Here is a 21,744-nt window from a genome sequence, read left to right as displayed (position 1 = left end):
AGTTTATTGATGTGTAATTATGAAAGATTTAAGTGTGGGAGAGTATGTATGAATAAAAATGACTTGGTTATGTTGACTAGGTGTTGTTACCGAAATTTCGCTTGTTAGAATTTCAATAGCTTGGCTTTTTTTTTCTTTAGCATACGAAATCTTTTGATCGGATTGAACATTACAAAGATGTTTGGCTTTTTTACCCATTTCTTATTAATTTTGTAAGCTATATACATACACACCATAATTTATTAAAAGAGTAATTAGTTATTTTATACAAACTTCACATAATTTTTTAAGAAAGTTAATGTTAAAACCTAGCATGCTAAAGATTGAATACTGAATATCTCCAACATGCAATTTTTTAAAAAATTAAACCCTGAAAGTGTTAATTTTCTCAAACCATGGATACGTTTCACATTATTACTCGTATATTCATTACATATTTACATCACAATAAAACTAAAATGATTATAAAACATGCAATAAAACTAAAATGACAATAAAACAATAAATAAGTTTTTAAGCCTGTATTTATAAAGAAAAAACAATAAAAGTAATTAAACCACAATTATTTGTTTTAGGGGTTGTTTGTTTACATCTGAATAGAACCATTTAGATGGAAACATCTAATTCATTCAGAATTCAAACTGTTTGGTTCCAGACAGAAAAACATCTGATTAGTTAAAATTGGGTCTGAATCATCCAGACTCAATATTGTTGCTGAATGGGACAGAGCCTTATTCAGATCTGAATGAACCAAATAGCCCCTTAATTTATAAAAAAAGACATCCACAACTATTGACCGATATGAAGGGTTTCGTGTTATAGTAGATGACCATCGAGTCATCGACTACAAAGTTTTTTAATTCCATTTTAAACATGTAGAATAAGTGATTTAGGTTAATTGCACATAGTGTTTAATATTTTTCTTTAACTATAGTTATTCGATTGAGTATCATTAATCCATAAAATGGCACTTTGCCCAAAAGTGAGATCTCTTTGCGTACACTCGGTTCGAACACCAGTTTCATGCCCATAAATCCATAATCACTGGAAGAATCCAAAATGGAATCAAAATTAAAAAAAATAAATAAAAGTCTTAAACTACTTTTAGAAAAAGATTAGTTGAAATGTTTAGCATAAATGGTAATAAACAAACGTTTAGAGTACTATAATAATATAAAAAAGGAAATAAATGTAATAAGATTAGTGGGGATAAATAATACGGATGAACTAAATAAAACATAACAAGAAGAATATTTTATGTGTACGATAAACACATTTCACTTAAAAACAAAATTCGTTTATAAAGTAAATTGTATTTCTAAACAGATATTACTTTTCAAAAAACACGTTTCTAGCTACTTTAAGATCTCGATTCCCATCAATTAAGAACCTAGATTATAATTTTCTCATATGGTTTGTTAACTATTTGAATATAGTAAACATCATAATCAAATTCTCACCAAAATGGGTTTGGCATTCTCATAGAGAGTAACAAATACTAAGCATACGCTTTACCAAATATAACATTCACCTTTACATTTTCATTACGGATGTATAAGTTGTTTACCATTTTTCATAACTCACCATTTTGACATGGTACGAATTACGAAACCTATTGATAAATCAAAGCTAAATAGCAAATATTTATTAAAATGTTGGTTACATAAATCAAGAAAATGTATAAATTTACTTCTCGAAAATTTTCTTTCAAAACCCAACCATTGAAGTATTTCATTCAAATAAAGGGATCCAATTACAATAAAGAGACAGGTAAACATGCAACAAGCTGCACCGCCACCCCCCCCCCCCTAAACCCTGAATGGTAATCAATAAAATGCTTGTGACGTATATATAAAATGTTTTCTATCTCATAAAATGAATGCTTGGTTATGAAAAATACATGAATGATTATCAATAAGTAAACTATATACGGGCCCTTTGATTTGTCTGAATTAAACATTAACTTTTATAGTTGTCAAGTTTAAATTTTCACACATAAATTTATAATTTATTAAAAGAATATAACAAAATTCAAACTATTATAATAGGAAAAAATAATACATTTAACTTTCATTAGAACTAGTTTTTTTTACCCGGCGCAGTAACTCCGGCGTTGGAACCAGAGTGTTGGTAAAACATGGTTATTGGTAAATCCCAAGCGTTACGACGGTAAGTCAACGCGGATTTGTTAGGTACTGGTTACCTTCGTTAAGGTATGGCCCTTGTTTGTAAAATTGAGCGTTAAAATTCAAAAAATTAATTCGTCAAATTAACATATAAAAATATTCACATATAAAAAAAAATAAAAATATTTAAAACGACGTATTAGGTCGGCAAACTCGGGCGGTGGTAAAACTCAAACGTTGTTTGTTTTGGGCATTGAGGCGGTATCTCGACATGATTTCGGTCGGTTTCGATTAACGATGAGATCGGGACCGTACCGGTACCGACCGGTTCTGGTCCCGAAAATCCTGGTCCCGAAAATCGCGAATGCTTGGTACCGGTACAGAACCGGGATGGTACCGGTATTGAAAGTAAACATTCAGGAAATACCGGTCCCGTACCGATACCGAAACTCGAAATTTTGGTACCGATTCGGTACCGACGGTACACCGGTACCAGTACCGATTTTGCTCATCATTAGTTTCGATTACGTTCGTTATGTTACAAAAGCTAAGAAATGAAATATATGTGTGTGTGTACACACACACCACACACACAAAAATAGAGATGGCGAATGGGGGTGTCGGTCGGTAAACTTGCGCGTTGGTAAAACGCGAACGTTGTTGATCCCAGGTGTTGAGGCGCCGAGTCTACGTGAATTCGGTTGGCTTCCGTCACCTTTGTTATGGTACCGGAAATTAAAAAAAAAAAACAAAACAAAATTGGCGTTTGGTTGGCTTCCTTTCAACGTTACCGGATTAAAACAAAACAAAATTGGCATTTGGTCGGCTTTCTTTGTGTTCGTTACGGTACTAAAACAAAAACACAAAATGCCATGTATTGTAAGGTGCGTTAAGTGACATGATGGCGAGTCGATGTGAAACTTTTGTTAAGATGCGTGTACGCGTCTTTGGAAATTCATAATCACAAATGATTAATGAGCAAGTTCGTGATAAATTAAAAAAGTGAAATTCAAAACAAATAGCTGCAAAAAAGAAGTGCTAACAGTAGGAATCAAACTTGAGGTGAAAGAGAGGAAATTTGAAACAGTCTACATCTCACCACCAAGCCAATGGATCATATTTAATTAGTTCCTATTATTTATTTCATTTAAATACTTAAGTAGTATCACCTGATGATTCAATGGCACCGACATCTTGATTTTAATCTATATAGATAATTTATGTTTTCACTCCATAATCTCAATACATAAATCAAAATCCGACCTTAGCTCAGTTGGTAGAGCGGAGGACTGTAGTGTTAACATGGCTATCCTTAGGTCGCTGGTTCGAATCCGGCAGGTCGGACTTTATTTCAATTTATTTTGTGCTCTAGCTTGGCTAGATTTTAAACGAGCCCGTTTGGTACTTATTTTAAATGAATTGGCTTACTTTGGTTTCGACTCGATTAGATTGTTAGAACTTAGAAGAAAGAAAAGATTTTGATTTGAATTGAACCTAATATGATGAAAAGATGGGATTAAACTATTAAATGTCTTTTACTTGGGTAGTTGGAGTGTTGGCCTATAACACGTTAAAAAGTGTGGTTAGTAATATGGAGTCGAATGAACAAGCTAACATTGGCTAGGCCGCTAGGGCTCGATTGATTTACAAACCAAACCAATTTCGAGTGAGTTTTCTCCGACCAAACTTTGCACCACAAACTATTTGAACGCTCATACTCACATATACAAATTATACTGATGTGCTTAAGTTGATCCCCTTTTGTTTTGAAAATGTATACGGGGTGCCTAGCTTTAAATATTTCTTTAACTTCATAAATTCTTCTAGAGAACAACTTTGTTGGTTTAAAAATTGATTTTCTCCAAATTTAAAAAATTAATTGTTAATTGTTAGAAATAATAATCAGTCGCCAAAACTGTGCTAACCAGCCAATCCACTTGGTGTGTATCCAAAAGTTTCCACTAGGGCCCTTAAAGACAAAAAGAGTGAAATAAAAAGTCATATAAGATCATAATAACGGGCCGCCTTTTTTATTTCCAAACAAAATACGAGAATACAATTTTTTTTTTGAACAGCAATAATATTAAAAGGCACTAGCAAGTAGCTAAGCCCAAAACAAAGTACAGAGCACAAATGGGAGCCAGCAAAAAAATTATGTCACTCACGAAGGAACCCACACAGGTTCTAGACCAGGGGTTGTTAAATGGATTGTATTAGCTAATTGGCTGGCCAAATCTGACTCACACTCTAACACAAGCCGAAAATCAGAAGCTGAATACATGTATATTCGCGGGTCGACACAACCATGAAATGTTTAACCCAAAAAAAAAAAATTATTAAATTTTCCATTTTTTCATACTAGTGCTTTAAAATTCTAAATTTACATATATTATTATTTTAAGCTATTATGTTAAAATCAACTTGCGTTTAAGCTTTGCTATAAAAATTACCCAAATAGTTTTATTCATAAACACATTTAACAAATAAAAATAAATAAGTAAATGACTTAAATGGGTCAACCAATAAATCTGCTGGATCGAAAAAAAAACATCATTTAGCTAAACGTGGTCATGGATTCGGCCCAAAACTAACCAGAACTTGTTTAGACTGAACCCAAATATATAAATTCCGTATGAAGTCTGTATTCTATTAGAAATTAACACCCCCAGTTGTGACTAAGCATGCGTTAGAAGTTACGTCGTCCCCCCTAAGTGCTAACGAGGTCGGCTGATATGTATACAAAGAGCCACTTTAAATGAAATCCGTTGAAGAGTTAGTAACTAAAGTAGGATAGAATCGCGAATAATGAAATGAAACTTATGCAATCAAGTATATAAAATGGATTTTCAATTTATACATGCCTTTACAAAAAAGTATATAAAATTTAAATTGGAGGGTATAAAAAAATGGAACAATATGTCTAGACAAGAACATCCCATGTTACCCTATGACGGATTGATGGTTGCTGCTTACCCACCCTCTCAACTAGTTAACAAAAACTATGTTTTGTAAAGAATATTGTACTATCGCATCATCAGGTGGTTGATTTCATATTTTGACATAATTGGATTCCTATGATTGTTTTATGTTGGGGCTCCGATCAGGGACATAAACTTGGGTGTTACAAGTTGCGGGCTATGTCACAGTGCTAAGAACGACATGATCTTTGAGGGAAAAGTTCGCTCGGTATCTAAGGTGATCAATGAAATCAAACTAACTTCGTTCCTATGGGTTAAAAGCCGAAGCAAGAGATTGTATGTAACGCATTTAAACTTTTAACAAAATGATTTATCCACATCAATAATGACTCAATGAGCATAAAAAATGAGGACCACAGTTGATGATCCTTTTTCACCTTTTTCTTGCCTTTTAACAAAACAAAACCCCCAAATTAATCGCTATAGTAATAATAATGAAAATACACCATTGTTGGTGCTAGTAGCAATGTATATTACAAATATAATGAAAAAGATTGTGCTAGGTGGTAGTGGCATTGCAACCATGCTACCACCGAACATCATTCCAAAATAGTCACCATCACCACCACCGCCTCTCCCAGTGTTCCCGCTTGCACTATCTCCAGTGATCGTCCCGTCGGTGAATGACGCGCTCCCATCATCATCCCTACACAAATGGTAGATTAAGCTTAACCACTATTATCAAAAGAAATTAGACTTTATAATGCTATGAAAAATGAAAATAGTGCACATGATTTAAAAGTGCCTAAAAAGTAAGCATTTATATAGAGCACATATTATTTTACTTTTAGAAAGTGAACTTAGCGGACATTGTGGAAATCGATGATGATTACACAAATGATGAAGACAATTAACTTCTATAAAATAGCTCATAAGTCATATCTAATGGTTAAGTCTTCTATATTTATATAAATAAAACACTTTTTAAATTTTTCTAAGAGGAATAAGTAAACATAGTGGGCTAGAAATGGGCCACAATGGAATCAAAATATTTTTAATTAAATAATTCTGGCCCACAAGTCATAATTTCCAGCTTGCTTACATATTTTCTTTTCAGGTCCAGACAAAATTGCTTTTGACATTTCTCACCCTTGAAAACGAAACTGATAAAGCCAGCCCCCCTTGTTTAATTAATTAATAAGACTATTTTTCCCACATGAAAAAGACATCATTACTCTTAGCTATTTCCCCCAACTTGTAACACTATTAAAAAAAATTCATAAAAAAATTAAAAAAAACTTGATGTGATATTTTCAAAAGAAAATTCAAGGGGTGCATTTAGCATAGCAAACTCTGTTTTCAATTGTGTAACCAAAGAGGTCATTTTCGTCAACATTTATTCAATATTTCAATCAAGGAATAGTTGGTCCAGTGGTAGAGACTTACGTCTCTTTGTAGAAAAATGATGCAATTTAGGAGTCATATTGTTCCCGTTAAAAGAATATCTATAACACGGAGGGCCATCTTTGCTCCTTTACCAATTGGTAAGGACAACATTATCCTTTCTCAATTATGAGGTAAGAGAGCATTTTGGCCAGATCTAATAATCTAATTTCCCTTGTGAAAAAAAGACAAGACTACCCTTTTCCTAATTCATTCGGATCTAATAAGAGCATCTTAAACGTTCTTAAAAGACATATTGTTATACCCTTAAGAACAATTTTTGCTAACATCCAATTGGGACCTAATATGATGCCAGCCAATAGGACTTTTGGGCCTTAAAATATAGTGCACATGTTCCTTTTGTCAAGGAAAAAGACACTTCATGCCCTTTTTATGGTGTTATTATTCACTTTCCAACATTATAGTGGGGACTCTAAAATAAGTGACATAACCTGGATTATTACACCATTGGGATTTGGGTTACACATATTATAATTAAAGTTAAAACTACTAGTGTGAACCTAAGAATAATAAGAAGGTAAAATGTTACAATGTGGGTAGAATAAGTTGTACATCTAGATGTACAAGTTGTACATTCCATGGATATGAAAATACAACTCATAACCGTGTCGTTGTTGTACATTTTAGATTCCCGCGCATAATCACGTGCACCCATGTATATACTAATTGAGGTGTTACATCTTGTGTCTGGTGTTTTACTTATTCCACTCTCTATTCTACTACTTCCACTTCATTAAACTATATGATCAATAGTGGTATTTGGAGTATGGCCAAGAAGCCGGTTTTAGCCCAAAAACGCGACATCCAGTGGTGAATCTTGGACAAAGATACCTGGGGGGACTCAAAATGTATTAAAAAAATTACAAACGAGGGGGGCCGGACTCAAAATGTATTAACAAAAATTACAAACGAGGGGGGACGGGCTCAAATTTCGATCGAAAACGGCTAACTTTAAACTACGTATAAAAAAATTCGGACGGAAACGAGTAAATTTACACTACTACGCAAAAAAACAGGGGCCACCCAGGGCCCTAACTACACCTCGCCCTTGGCGACATCGTCTAGTTTTATCGTTGTGGTTCTTGTTTGAGTTACCAGGATGTCGAGTGTAGCTTTTAGTCATCATCGTACTCAGTATATCCCACCAATAGCAAAGCTATGGTAGGGTCTGGGGAGGGTAAGATGTAGACAGTCTTACCTCTACCCCCTAAGAATAGAGAGGCTGCTTCCGGTGAGACCCTCGACTCGATAGTAGTTTTGCATCAAGCCTTGGACATAAGGCACATAACACTCAACCATCCGGACACCGGCTGATTGGTGTACGTACCTTTGTCTTTCGGCCATCAACACCACCACATGATGCCTGATTAACCTTCCGCCACTTTTAATGTTATTTTCACGAAAATAGTAAAATAACGTCAAAATTAGTGCAGTTTCACTTTTGCCCACCCAAGGGCTCACACATAAATACATTATATGTCGAGTGTAGCTTTTAGTCAAGAACTGGAAAAACCGGATTGTGGTGGGGCCATTGTACTTTTTTGGTGGTGATATGATAATGTTTTTTTTTTTTTGTTTTTAGTTAGTTTTGAATGTTTCTAAAATGATTAATGTTTTTTTATTATGTGATAGCTGACTATACACGTTTTTTTTACATTTTCTTCTTATTGTGATTTGTGAATGGTCTAACCTTCTATACTGTTGGGAGTAGATAAAAACTTAAAACAAATGTACAAGTTGATGGTGTATCCACCTAATTTGAATGTGAAATCACCAAAAAGCCCAAACTACTGAACTAACATATTTGTTAGTTTGTTGTAAAGAAAAGAGGATGCAGAACCAATTGACACATACCTTGGGCCACCAAAGACTCCGGCATACATAGTCAGTTGTGACACAAGATTAGCTGACTTCGGTTCATAGCTACTCGCCCTTGCATAGATATCGCTCAACCCGTCACCCGATGGCACAAAAAATGCACCATTCACCATTATGTCACCATCTGTCCTCCAGTTCCACCCTGCCCAATGTCCCTCATCCGTGTCAACCCGTTTAGTCACCTATTCACACGCATAAAAACCAACAATCAAACAAAGTGTTACAACATTAATCTAACATTAGATTTTATAATCATAATATATACCTCTTTAGAGTCAGCATCGGGTGGTGCAATGTATCGGTTGCCCTGACTATTTATCGTCGGATCCGCACTACCCCCAATCGCGTACATCTTCCACTCAGTAAAATCATTATTCACCACATGAAAATACCCTAGTCTACACCTTGGCATTCTTTGTATCAAACCTCTACCAAAATGATTAAATGCAATTGTAACCTACAAAAAATTTTAAACACACATTTAAAAACTACACAACTCATTAACACATAATTTTATTAATTTACAATCTCACCTGCATCCCTTTGTCCGGCGTGTATCCATCGTCATGACCCATAAGCATAACCTCATTATGCCTCGTAAAATAATTATTCGAAATTGTAATCGCAGTGGACCCCAGTACCGCATCAATCAAGCCATCGGTACAATGAGAAAGCGAGCAATGATCGATCCATATATTCCTTGAACCCGCTATGGATATTCCATCCCCATCCGACTTACCTCTAAACCCAACATGAGTAGGACTCGACCGAATGTTAGTATTCCCCGACGGCTTACAATCATACACCCGAATATTATGAATAATAACATTACTAACATACTGCAGTGTAATGCACCCGCCCCCGGTAATCGCCACGTTGGCACCACGCCCATCTATTGTTTTGTAACTATTAACTATTAACTCATGTTTAAGTTTAATAACCATATTGGATTCGAATATTATCCAAAGGGGTTCCGTTTGTAAGACGGCGTAACGAAGGGTTCCTGGAGTTGGCGAAACGACGTCGTGGTCGGACGAGTCCGTCACGACGTAGATCTGACCGCCTTTGCCGCCAGCAGCTGACTTTCCGAACCCAATTGCGCAGTCAGCGAGACGTTGCCGGTTGTTTGCCCAATTTAGGTCACACCGCCAGCAGTCGTCAATTGGGTTTCCGGTGAGACACCCGCCGCCGGAGTTGCCGGAGTCAAGCATTTGTCTTCTGTAAATTGACACATTTAGCCTCCTGAAAAGTGAAAAAGGTTAGATTTTTAAGGTTATTTTTGGTAAACTGAAGATACCCAGATGGTAAAAAGTGGTAATGAGCAAACCCCAGAAAGGGTTTTTTGTGATTTTGTAAATAATTATGTTTTTTGAAATCTTTAGCTGAAAATGAGTGATACCCAGATGGTGAAATACAGTAATGAGCAAAACCCAGATGCAGTTTCTACTAATTTTTACATTTTTACCCAAAATGCAAGAATCTTGTGTGGAATGAGAAGATACTAAAAGGGGTTTATGCAATATGCATTATGCAACAAGATCTTACCTTTGTAGTTTGTACTACTTGAACCACAGTGAAAAAGGTTAGATTTTTCAGGTGATTTTGATAAACAAAAGATACCCAGAAGGTAAAATGTAATAATGAGCAAAACCCAGGTTGGATATTCTGTGATTTGAGAAATTATTATATTTCTTGAACTCTTTTTTAAAAAAAGAGTGACACCCAGATGGTGAAATATAGTAATGAGCAAAACCCAGATGCAGTTTCTTCTAATTCTACCAAAATACAAAAATGAAGAATCTTGTGTGCAATATGCAGCAAGAATACAAGATCTTACCTTTGTACTTCTTGAACCACAGCTTCAGGATTAGGGTGTTGATGAGGGAGTGTGAGGTTAAAAGTTGCTCTAATGGCAGAAAACAGGGATGTTAATAGGCAAAATAATAAAATGTATGTGTTAGAAGTGTGCATCTTTTGTTTTGGATTTTGAAGGATTGAATGCAATAATAAATGGTAGGGGTTTAATGGCTTTGTCAAGAAAGCTCAATCAAGACAGCTGGGCTCAACATGAATGGCAAAGGGGGAAGGGAGCAAGCTATTGGAAATGTGACATGATATATAGGTATATGGGGTCATGGCAAATTGGCAGTAGTCAAAACAAGTGGAGTTTTTTTATCAAAATGGAGTACAGGTAAAATTTATTTATCAAAATAGGTTAAAAGAAACATATTTACCGAAATAGGGTTTTTATTTATTTTTCATTTATTTTGTTATGGTCACGGGCCACAGTAACTGCCTAAGTCCCCACTACCAATGAAGTTCAACTTTAAAAAAAAAGTCCCCACTACCAGAGTGGTCGCCGGCCATCACCATCAAACGCTCCGCCGCGCCGGCCATCGTCGCCGGAGTTCACGTCGTTGTTCTATCTCCTTCTCCCTCGATGGTTTCCTGTCTTATTTTAAGTTTTCGTTTATTCTATTCAAAACTTCTTTTCTATACATAAATTAATTCAATTGAATGGATTTTAGGGACTTAGATTGGGGTGCTCGGTTTCGAAGTGAACATTATATATTTATATCCAATTTCTATTTTCGCTTCGCGCCATAATTTCTTCGATACGATCACCATCTGAGAGTCGAATTGCTCGAGGAGTAGTGCTTTATGACCTCGTTTTGCAGCTTAATACGCCGTTGAACTTCCAATTACGCCGGCGCCGATCACAATTTTACAGTATTGGGCTGAATTCTTCACGTGTGTTTCACTATATGAAGATCAAAAACGCTAATCGGACAGACGGACAGTTATTTGGTTCACAAATGGAATTCAGCTCGAAACCGATTAAGATGGTGTCATGAGAGATAGGTAGATAGAATACATGAACTTGGACGATTAAGATGGCCGGCGCGGCGGAGCGGTTGATGGTGATGGCCGGCGACCACTCTGGTAGGGGAGGAGTTAGTAGTGACTGTGGGGCCATAACAAAATAAATGAAAAATAAATAAAAACCCTATTTTGGTAAATATGTTTCATTTAACCTATTTCGATAAATAAATTTTACCTACACCCTATTTTGGTAAAAAAAACTCCAAATAAGTGAGTAAAATAATAGCAATTGGGAAAGAAATGTAGTGTCAAAACAAATGGCCAAATGGAAAATATTTATCAATGTTTTTAAATGACATAATAGGTTATTCTCACACCATTTATGTTATTTGACCATCAGGTGTGTCTATACGGTTTGTATAAGGAGTCTATGAGCCGTATATGTGCAGAATTTTGTCATTTTCTGTCAGATAGTGTTATGAGTTTGAAACATGTACGGCTTGTATAGGGGCTATACAGACTGAAAAGGTTGCCATCACATCCCCTCCGTATATTAGTCAGTCATGTGAGGGTTATACGACTTGTATAACCCCTATACGAGTCGTATAGAGTTGTTAACACGCCATAGGTGGTGTTTGAATATAACGACCTTTTTAAAATGGACCATGAAACCACTTACCTGAGCGTCTGGTTTGAATGGTTTAAACCGTTTACTGGGTGGCTTTTATTAAACCGGGTCCAATTAGTAATTCGTTCTACAGGACAAACAAGAGGATTTAGATTGTACTCGTTATAGCTTCTTTTTATTTGCACTTTACAGTGAGAAGAAGCAATATTTGTTTCTATAGTCGATGTGGGACATCATATCAATTTAAATATGTATTTATAGTTTTATTATAGTTAGGAGAGTTTTTTAGTTTAGGCAATGAAGGATAGAAGTAAATTTAGAGAAATATTTGGTTTCTTAGTTTAAGAGATCTTGGACTTTTTAAACAATGTTCAACGAGTTGTGTATTTAAAAAAGAATTACTAATACAATTTGTTACCCTTTTACATGTCATTTTATTTTAACCATTTGAATTTTATAAAATGAATTGTTATTTTGCATTTACGTATATGATATTTAAACACTTTACTAAACATTAATAGTGATATTTATTTTTTTACGAATGAGTTCAAGATTAATGAAAATTTCCGTAAGTGTGTGCGTATATATGTGTGTATGTATGTACGTACGTGTGTATGCATTAATAGTGAAATTTATTTTTATTACGAATGAGTTCAAGATTAATGAAAATTTTCATAAGTGTGTGTGTGTACGTACGCATGTATGTATGTATGTATGCAGTATGTCTTTCGATTCTTGAATCCAGCTTGATGTCGGGTCCAGTTCTGAAAACATGGTATTTATGTTCCGTATATTGTTTTTATGTTGACATAGAAATAAAAGGATGTTTCTAAAATCAGAGTCTGTTTTGTTTAGGGAAATGAAGTGGGGGTGGAAAAGAATAATGGATGAAACTGACAAAGGAATGAAATTAAACATTACAATTCATTTGTCTTGTTTCATTAACATATAGTAATGGAATGAATCAGAGCTTTATGGTGTTTGTTGGTGGTGGCGACGGCAATGTTGGCACTGGTGGTTAGGTGGTGATGGTGATGATAGTGGTAGGGAGACGTTCATGGTGAGCCTTGTTGAGCTTGAGTCGTGCCTAAGCATAAAACAAAGCTCTTTTGGTGCATTCATGTCATTTCCTCTATCTTCAAACTTAAAATACACTAAAAACAATATATTTTTATATATTTATCATTACTTTTTTCTACTTACAACCACTTTTCAAAAAATATTAATAAATTAATATTGTGGAACAGTAAATATACAAAACAATCATCACATTTCCCTTCTCCTCCACCCACAATACCATAAACCACCACAACCATTAACACCCCCTCCCCCCTCAAAAAATATGGGGGATACGATGTGGATGGTCTAAGTTTTCAAGCTCAAACCTTGTATGGAAATATCATTTACGTTTGTCGGCTATAATGTGTTTTTATCTTTTAACTCTTTTGAACTTCTATTTGTCTATGCATTAGGTTTTGCCAACAAAGCCGAGCATAGGCAAGTTGAAGTTTTTCTTAAAGTAATTTAAACTAGTGTTATACCTGGGGTGTTGGTAAAACTCGAGTGATGATAAACCTAAACTTTGTCGATCACGGGCGTTGAGGCGGTTACTCGACGCATATGCGGTCGGTGCTAAGTGCGTTATAATACCGGAACTAAAAACCAAAAATAAAACAAAAACATATAAAGTTTGAGGTGGATCAATTGAGTGGCGTCAGTCAGTAACATCCGGGAGTTGGGAAGATCCGAGCATTGTCGATCCCGGAAGTTGAGGTGGTGAGTCTACACAAATTCGGTTGATCTTCGTCACATTGGTTATGTTATCGAAATTAAAACAAAATGCAGTGAGTGTACGCCAATACGTTCGGTTCACGTTATGTTTGTCATGGTACCGAAACAAAAACAAAAAGAAGAAAAACAAAATCCATGATCAATACGGTGCCGCCAAGTAGCCCAATCATCACCAAGGTTTGTAATAATAATAATAATAATAATAATAATAATAATAATTAAAGCAATGTTAATTAATCAATGAGCCAAACTCGAGCTCAAACTCTCGTAAACTAAAAGAGCCAAGCTCAAACTTGGTCATAATAGAAAGCTCGGTCATAATAGAAAGGGTGTGAAGGGATGACAATAAAACTCAAACTCAATAGAAAAATCCTAAAACTCGAAACATGTGAGACAAGTAATACACGCTCCATTAAAGTTTGATCAGTTGACCATGCTAATTTGGATGTGCGATCGCCCTGAAAAACTTTTTCATTTACAAAATTTAAGTTTTATTACATAACTACAAAGTATTAAATTTTTCTCCACTTGTTTTATTAAACTATAAATTATTAGTAGGTTAATATTTTAAACTAAAAAAGTGCACATTTAATTCCTACTTAAGAATTTAACACCTTTTTGTAATCACTTTTTTTTTAAATTGTCACCACATATCATATTTTCTTCTCTTTTGTCAGGTATTATCATATTCTGCGGGGAAGTATTATTTTGGATATTAAGATAAATTTAATTCAATTTATTAATAATTATTAAACATTAAATTATAAAAAATACTTACGCACCCACCACAATGATAAAAGATGATTGATTATATGTATCATTGATACAAATTAAAATTTTATGCAATTCAACTAATTTACATGATTAATATTGTATTTAAATGATTGCCAACATTTTATTAACGTATACCAATAGGATATGATAATATACACCAAAAAGCCAAAAGGCCAACGATTTTATGTCATCCTCAACTTCTCTTTCTTATTTTTTTCTCTCTTTAACATAACAAATGTTATTATATAACCTAAAATGTCTACTTTTAAACTCCAAAACATCTCGGGTACATCTCAATTATAATGAATTACAAATGTTCCTAACCGCGGTTTGCTTCTGATTGATATTGTTGCCATCTCTTGTGTGTTTACCTATACAAAATTTACTTCTTTAAAAGAAAGGAGGTTGACGCAAATAAGGAGATTGACAAGGTGTTAGGGATCCGATTATCAATTAATCACACAAACAAAATGATACCGATTCCAAGATATTACTTAAATGGGTCAAGAACTATTGATCATAGTCAAAATAACCTGAACCGAAATATTCGGCTGGCAAGCTGAAGAGGTAGGTCCCAGCAGAGCCCAGTTGGACCCGCAAGACTCACCTTAAACAGGAACGTCTGCGCAGAGACCAACTGGATCCGCAGGACCAACCATGCTCAGAGACGTGACGTCCTTACGCGCAGTACGCAAGCTGGTCCCGCAGGAAATGCCTCCCAATGGTGAAGGACTCCGCCTGTCCCCGCAGCCTCGGATACAAGCCATTAGGGAAGGCCACCCGCGCAGCATGGCTACACGCACAAGGCACTTAGCTCTCGATCATTCAGTGTCACCTGAAGGAATGAGCGAAGCCGGGAGCAATCCCGCACAAGGGCGGGAGGGGGAATACTCCCGCCCAAATAAGCCAGTCCGTATACTGAAGGATCTTTTACTGTACCTGACGAGGTATGGGCGAAAGATCTGATCAGAGATATGACAGCTTACTGACAACAGTATGGCGAGCAGCATGCTCCTGCACTGTATGTCACTATTAGCCGCTGCCTACTCACCAACTACTGTCATACCACGTGCGTAGCCGGCAGTTGGTGGAAAGGGAATAGTGTACAGTAGGCCTGGTCTCTATCAGCCACTGCCTACCCACCAACTACCAGCAGGGCACGTGCGTAGGCTACTGTTGGTGAACAGGAACACTGTGCAGCCGGCCATACCTCCTTGGAAACCTACCTTCGGCTATAAATACCCCAATGGTATGAACATCTCATCTTATCTTACATTATCATAATATACCTGATATCTGCTCTAGCAATCTCTTAATATACTTTTATATTTAAAGAGCAATCTAGTCTGATTCTCACGCCGGAGGGTGGTCACAAGGAGGAACCCCCCCCTTCTCAGTGACGAGCTCACGGTGTCTGTTTTGCAGGTTATCAGAAGAACCATCTTCAGGGTCTAACCCCTTGTGGGAAACATCTATCTAACCCCCAGGTTACCAGTAATCTGCCCGGGGTCTGGTTAGTGTTTCTTCATTGGCGCCATCCGTGCATAAAGCTAGAACTACATTTTCTCCAGTTTTTTCAAACTTTTACAAAGATGGTTAGAGAAATCCCGGTAACCACAACCCCAGCTACTGGGGGGAATACCGGTAACACAGTTTTTACAAACACTACCCCGGCTACCGAAGCCGGGGCAAGTGAAGTAAATTTTACGAACACTACCCCACTTACCAAAGCTGGGGCAAGTGCAGTAAATGATCACCTACTGGGATCCACCGATATCCAGTTTGAGAAACGAGGACTCCCCCGCCAGACTCTCGATGAAGTTAAGGCATGGGCGGAGGCACGACAAAAGGAATTCCAGGCTGAGTTGGACGAACGCCTGCGTTCCGTCCAACAGGCCGACGAATTCGAATACTTCGATTCGGAGGAATCCGACTCCGACGCGAACCCTCGCCATAGGGCAAAAGGGAAGCGTAAGGAAACGGAAACCCACCCGAAGAGGCATTTTGGACAAGCCTTCAAACCAAAAAGCACAGATGGAAGTCCACGAGACTTCTCCAAAACGTTCAGACCAAACGTTGCAAATGCGGGAACGTCCAAATTTGCAAGGGACATTGCGGAAGCAATTGCCCCAAAAAGTGCCAAACAGATGCCTAACATAGGCACATATGACGGTATATCTGATCCAGACGATCATTTGAACAGGTTCATAGCGGGGGCAACCGTCAGCAATTGGACGGAACCCACGTGGTGTTACATGTTCCAAATGACGCTGGTGGGGGCTGCTAGAGCTTGGTTTGACCGCCTACCGGTCAACCACATCTACGACTGGGCAGACTTCCACCAGAAGTTTAGCCAACACTTCAGCCAGCAACGAAAGTATACCGAGGAGCAATGGACAATCCTCAAATGCATACGAGAGGAAGATGAATCTCTGCCAAACTTCATCACTCGCTTCAACTCAAAGAAGCTAAGTTTGGGCAATATCAGCGAAGATCTTGTTCGCGCTGCCTTCATCCAGGGAGCACATGACCCAGAGCTCATCCGCACCCTAACGGGTAAAGATGGCATGCCATCCACATGGGATGGCATCATGACAGCGGCAAAACGCTATGCGGAAACGGAGAAGCAACTGGGTAAATATCTCCCACAGAGCACAAACCTCTACACCCAGAGGACGAGAGAAGACAACGTCCTCACCGCCCGACTAAATAAAAAACGAAAGCTAGGCATTTGGCAGTCAAGGGTAAACTTTGACACCCCATCCAGCTTGCAACATCGGTTGGGCAGAAGGGATAATGTACAGTCGCACCGGAACTCCAGATGGACGCCACTCACCAAAAGCGTCGCAGAGATATTCGCCACTGAAGAGCTCCCGTGGCCTAAGCCTCCAATAATCCGACATCGTCACGATGCTGATCGGAGCAAATACTGTGACTTTCACAGGACAAAAGGCCACAACACTGAAGAATGCATAGACGTAAAGGACATGGTCGAAGCATTTGTCAGAGATGGGACGCTCGCGCACCTCGTGGCGCAATAAAGGCTGAGCAGGCGGGTGCGTGTAGAACCCCAGCTGGGGAAAACACGAAAAAAAATTCCAGCTTCAATGTCGAGACTACATGCTGCGTAAAGAACGAGATCCCGAACCAGGTGCGTATCGGCTCGATGGCACTCCCATCCCAACATGGAAGGGAGTTCATTTACACAATTTGCATGTAATCAATTCCAATTTGTAAAGAAAAGGCCAAGAGCCACTTCTAATGGAAATGATTCTCTTAAGAAAATTAAAGCTGATGATTTTACGATTATACTTGTATGAACACTAATATGCCGGTTTTCACCGCATAATTACGTGGAAAGTCGTTGCGTAGGGAAGGCGGCAAAGACCGCATAAACCCAATAAACGACAAAACCTTCACGCAAGTAAGTTAAGGGAAGTTCAGTCATCCTACTAAATGAAAATGCCGGTCTACCCGCATGAATCATGATAAGGGGAAACTGAACCTATTAACAACCGCGCGTTGAAGGGTTGATTCAAACACTGATGCCGGTCCTCACCGCATTACGTGAAGAATCGTGGCATGGGGAAGACGGCAAAATGCCGAATAAACCCAAAAATGACAACCTTCACGCAGGTCAGTTGAAGGGGAAAAGTTCAGCCATCCCAATAAATGAAAGTGCCGGTCTATCCGCACGAATCATAATGGGGAAACTGAACAGTAACCTGTCAACAACCGCGCGACGAACGGTTAAACTATGCAACACTAGTGACGGCATTCACATTACGTGGAGTCGTTGCGTGGGAAGGCGGTCCTACCCGCACGAACCCAAAAGCGTGACAAACCTTCACGCAGGTCAGTTGAAGGGGAAAAGTTCAGCCATCCCAATAAATGAAAGTGCCGGTCTATCCGCACGAATCATAATGGGGAAACTGAACAGTAACCTGTCAACAACCGCGCGTCGAACGGTTAAACTATGCAACACTAGTGACGACATTCACATTACGTGGAGTCGTTGCGTGGGAAGGCGGTCCTACCCGCACGAACCCAAAAGCGTGACAAACCTTCACGCAGGTCAGTTGAAGGGGAAAAGTTCAGTTATCCCATTAAATGAAAGTGCCGGTCTATCCGCATGAATCATGAAAGGAAACTGAACACTAACCTATTGACAACCGCGCGTCGAACGGTTCAAAACAAAATCCTTAAAAGGATGAGGAAAACCTACACGCAGGTCAGATATGGGTAAAGTTTTGCCATCCTACTAAGTGCAAGTGACGGGTCTACCCGCACAATCACGAAAGAGGAAGCAAAACTTCACACCTATTATCAACCACGTTCAAAGGTTAACTTATCCTCAAAAGATAAGGAAAACCTACACGCAGGTCAGATATGGGTAAAGTTTTGCCATCCTACTAAGTGCAAGTGACGGGTCTACCCGCACAATCACGAAAGAGGAAGCAAAACTTCACACCTATTATCAACCACGCTCAAAGGTTAACTTATCCTCAAAAGATAAGGAAAACCTACACGCAGGTCAGATGAAGGTTAAAGTTTAGCCATCCTACTAAGTGCAAGTGACGGTTCTACCCGCACAATCACGAAAGAGGAAGCAAAACTTTAACCCATTATCAACCACGTTCAACAGGTTAACTTATTCTAAACACTTGGAAAATTGCTAATTTAAACTAAGTATGCAAGTCATATAAGTTTATAAAGCAAAGAAGGAAATAACAATCTTACACGCAAAAAGATTTATATTTCACAAACGAGTTTACAAGAATGGCTGAGTAACTACCCGCCTAAAAGAAAAATCTATACAAGTCTTAAGAAATGGGAAGGGATCTTCAGGATCAAGCTTCAGGTCCGCTTCCACTTGGACCCGCCCCGTTAGAAGAGCGGGGTGGTTCGAGGAAAGCTTTGAGGACAGCTAACCCATCATCAGCAGCAGCTATTTCATCCACCTTCTCCACCACTGGATGCGGGAAGGCGGCGTATTGGTTCACTGCTTGGTCATAAATGGCTTCGGTATCTACATCGAACAAAGGGAAGTTGGAAGGCGGGACGCCTTTCTCAACAAACCCTAGACCAAGCAGGAAGCCGGCCTTTTCCCCATCCTCATGAGAAGCGTTGAGGGCTGCGCTCATAGCATCGTCGTAAGAGGTCTCTGAAAAGACCCGACGCACAACCTACAAAGAAAAATACAAGTATTAGAACCTTTTCTTTCAAGGAAAAGCGTGAAAACAGTTAAACATACCTGAGGCAACGCTTCTCGAAGAAGCCATTGGAGGGTAGCTTGAGCTTCTTTGCAGGCGCGTTCGGCTTCGCTTTTATTAAGATTGGCAAGTAGAACTTCCTTTGCGGCAGCCTCTTCACGAGAAGACATTGAAGAAAGAGAGCGATTTCGGGAAAATGCTTGCCTGAAAAGGAGAGTATTTGCCAGAAATCGCTAAAGAAGAAGAGATGAAGAGTGAAAAGTGTGGATCACAAAGAGCCCTCTTCCCCTTTATATAGTAATCGCAATTAATGCGGTGAATTTAATGCGGGAGAGAGAGAAATCAAAGGTGCAATGAAACTATGACGCGTGGCAAAAAGCAAGCTGGCAACAGCTGTTGACAAGACGCGTGCCAGTAATTTCGCGGCCACGCGCCCGAAAAATCGCGCCCACGCGCCTGAAAAAGCGACTGGAATGACCATGTACTGTCACGTCACCATAACTTCCTGCACGTCCTGACACAGTCAGAAGAAACCGTCGCACGACGTTTCAGAGGTTTGGACTGTTCTTATCTTTTCACCAACTCTTCGAATTTCAAAATTCAAAATTCGAAAATATTAAAAAGTAAGCGGGAAAATACCCCTTACCCCTTGACAAACAAGTAACCGTAAGACGGATGCGGGTACAGTGTAAAGGCAAAACCCTTCACATACCTAGCACCCGCAGGGAATTGAAGTCAAGTAAACCTTGGCAAACAAGTAACCGTAAGACGGATGCGGGTACAGTGTAAAGGCAAAACCCTTCACATACCTAGCACCCGCAGGGAATTGAAGCCAAGTGAACCTTGGCGAACAAGTAACCATAAGACGGATGCGGGTACAGTGTAAAGGCAAAACCCTTCACATACCTAGCACCCGCAGGGAATTGAAGCCAAATATTCCTCGGCAACCAAGTAACTATAAGACAGGTGCGGGTACAGTGTAAAGGCAAAACCCTTCACATACCTAGCACCCGCAGGGAATTGACGCCAGGAATACCTTGGAAGTAAAGTAACCGTAAGACGAGCGCTGGTACAGTGTTAAGGCAAAACCCTTCATATACCTAGCGCTCCGCTGGGAATTGAAACCAGGAAGGATCTTCTGGGCAATGCTTGCGGAAACGGAAATAACATCCCCGCATAGCAGGAACGTCGAGAACTACGTTGTTTGAAGCTCCAGAATGGAATTGGTGGTTTTAACATAATTGATCACTATGTTCAAAACTACCAAAACCTCATGGAAAATCCATACAACTGGGACTCAATGCTCCTGACTTGCGAGGAGGTTACAGACCTACCCGCATCATACCCAAAGACCAAGCAGGAAACTCGGGAATTTCTGCAAAGTGACAAGGACTTCCGCGGGAAGAATCCCCATGGAAAACCTTACAAACCCCTTTTCAAAACCCTTCACTTAAGTCCAAAAGTTCACCTCACTTTATTAAACACGCATGAGAAGAACATTGGACTGGGGGGACTTGAAGAGGTAGGTCCCAGCAGAGCCCAGTTGGACCCGCAAGACTCACCTTAAACAGGAACGTCTGCGCAGAGACCAACTGGATCCGCAGGACCAACCATGCTCAGAGACGTGACGTCCTTACGCGCAGTACGCAAGCTGGTCCCGCAGGAAATGCCTCCCAATGGTGAAGGACTCCGCCTGTCCCCGCAGCCTCGGATACAAGCCATTAGGGAAGGCCACCCGCGCAGCATGGCTACACGCACAAGGCACTTAGCTCTCGATCATTCAGTGTCACCTGAAGGAATGAGCGAAGCCGGGAGCAATCCCGCACAAGGGCGGGAGGGGGAATACTCCCGCCCAAATAAGCCAGTCCGTATACTGAAGGATCTTTTACTGTACCTGATGAGGTATGGGCGAAAGATCTGATCAGAGATACGACAGCTTACTGACAACAGTATGGCGAGCAGCATGCTCCTGCACTGTATGTCACTATTAGCCGCTGCCTACTCACCAACTACTGTCATACCACGTGCGTAGCCGGCAGTTGGTGGAAAGGGAATAGTGTAAAGTAGGCCTGGTCTCTATCAGCCACTGCCTACCCACCAACTACCAGCAGGGCACGTGCGTAGGCTAC

General features: G+C 39.0%; 1 protein-coding gene and 1 non-coding gene across 2 annotated transcripts; one reads left to right on the top strand and one right to left on the bottom strand.

Moving 5' to 3' along the window:
- The first annotated feature begins 3,384 nt into the window (after window positions 1-3,384).
- Window positions 3,385-3,470, top strand: TRNAY-GUA (transfer RNA tyrosine (anticodon GUA)). Its single transcript is given in 2 exon segments — window positions 3,385-3,421; window positions 3,435-3,470. It is a non-coding gene; the product is annotated as a tRNA-Tyr (tRNA).
- A 1,954-nt stretch (window positions 3,471-5,424) lies between these two features.
- On the bottom strand, window positions 5,425-10,411 carry LOC143556831 (putative pectate lyase 5). The gene is made up of 5 exons (XM_077046066.1): window positions 10,224-10,411; window positions 8,920-9,628; window positions 8,652-8,843; window positions 8,363-8,568; window positions 5,425-5,750 (listed from the first exon to the last, which is right to left on the bottom strand). Exons 1-5 carry the CDS (start codon window positions 10,355-10,357, stop codon window positions 5,525-5,527), a joined length of 1,467 nt encoding a protein of 488 aa, XP_076902181.1. The 5' UTR covers window positions 10,358-10,411; the 3' UTR covers window positions 5,425-5,524.
- Window positions 10,412-21,744: the final 11,333 nt, after the last annotated feature.

The sequence above is a fragment of the Bidens hawaiensis genome, unplaced genomic scaffold, assembly GCF_021521415.1.
Source record: "Bidens hawaiensis isolate Kalapana, Puna unplaced genomic scaffold, B.hawaiensis_p1.1 tig00018745_1, whole genome shotgun sequence".
Classification (NCBI taxonomy): Eukaryota; Viridiplantae; Streptophyta; class Magnoliopsida; order Asterales; family Asteraceae; genus Bidens; species Bidens hawaiensis.
Note: the sequence above shows the minus strand (reverse complement) of the source record. Positions and strands in the feature narration are given on the sequence as shown.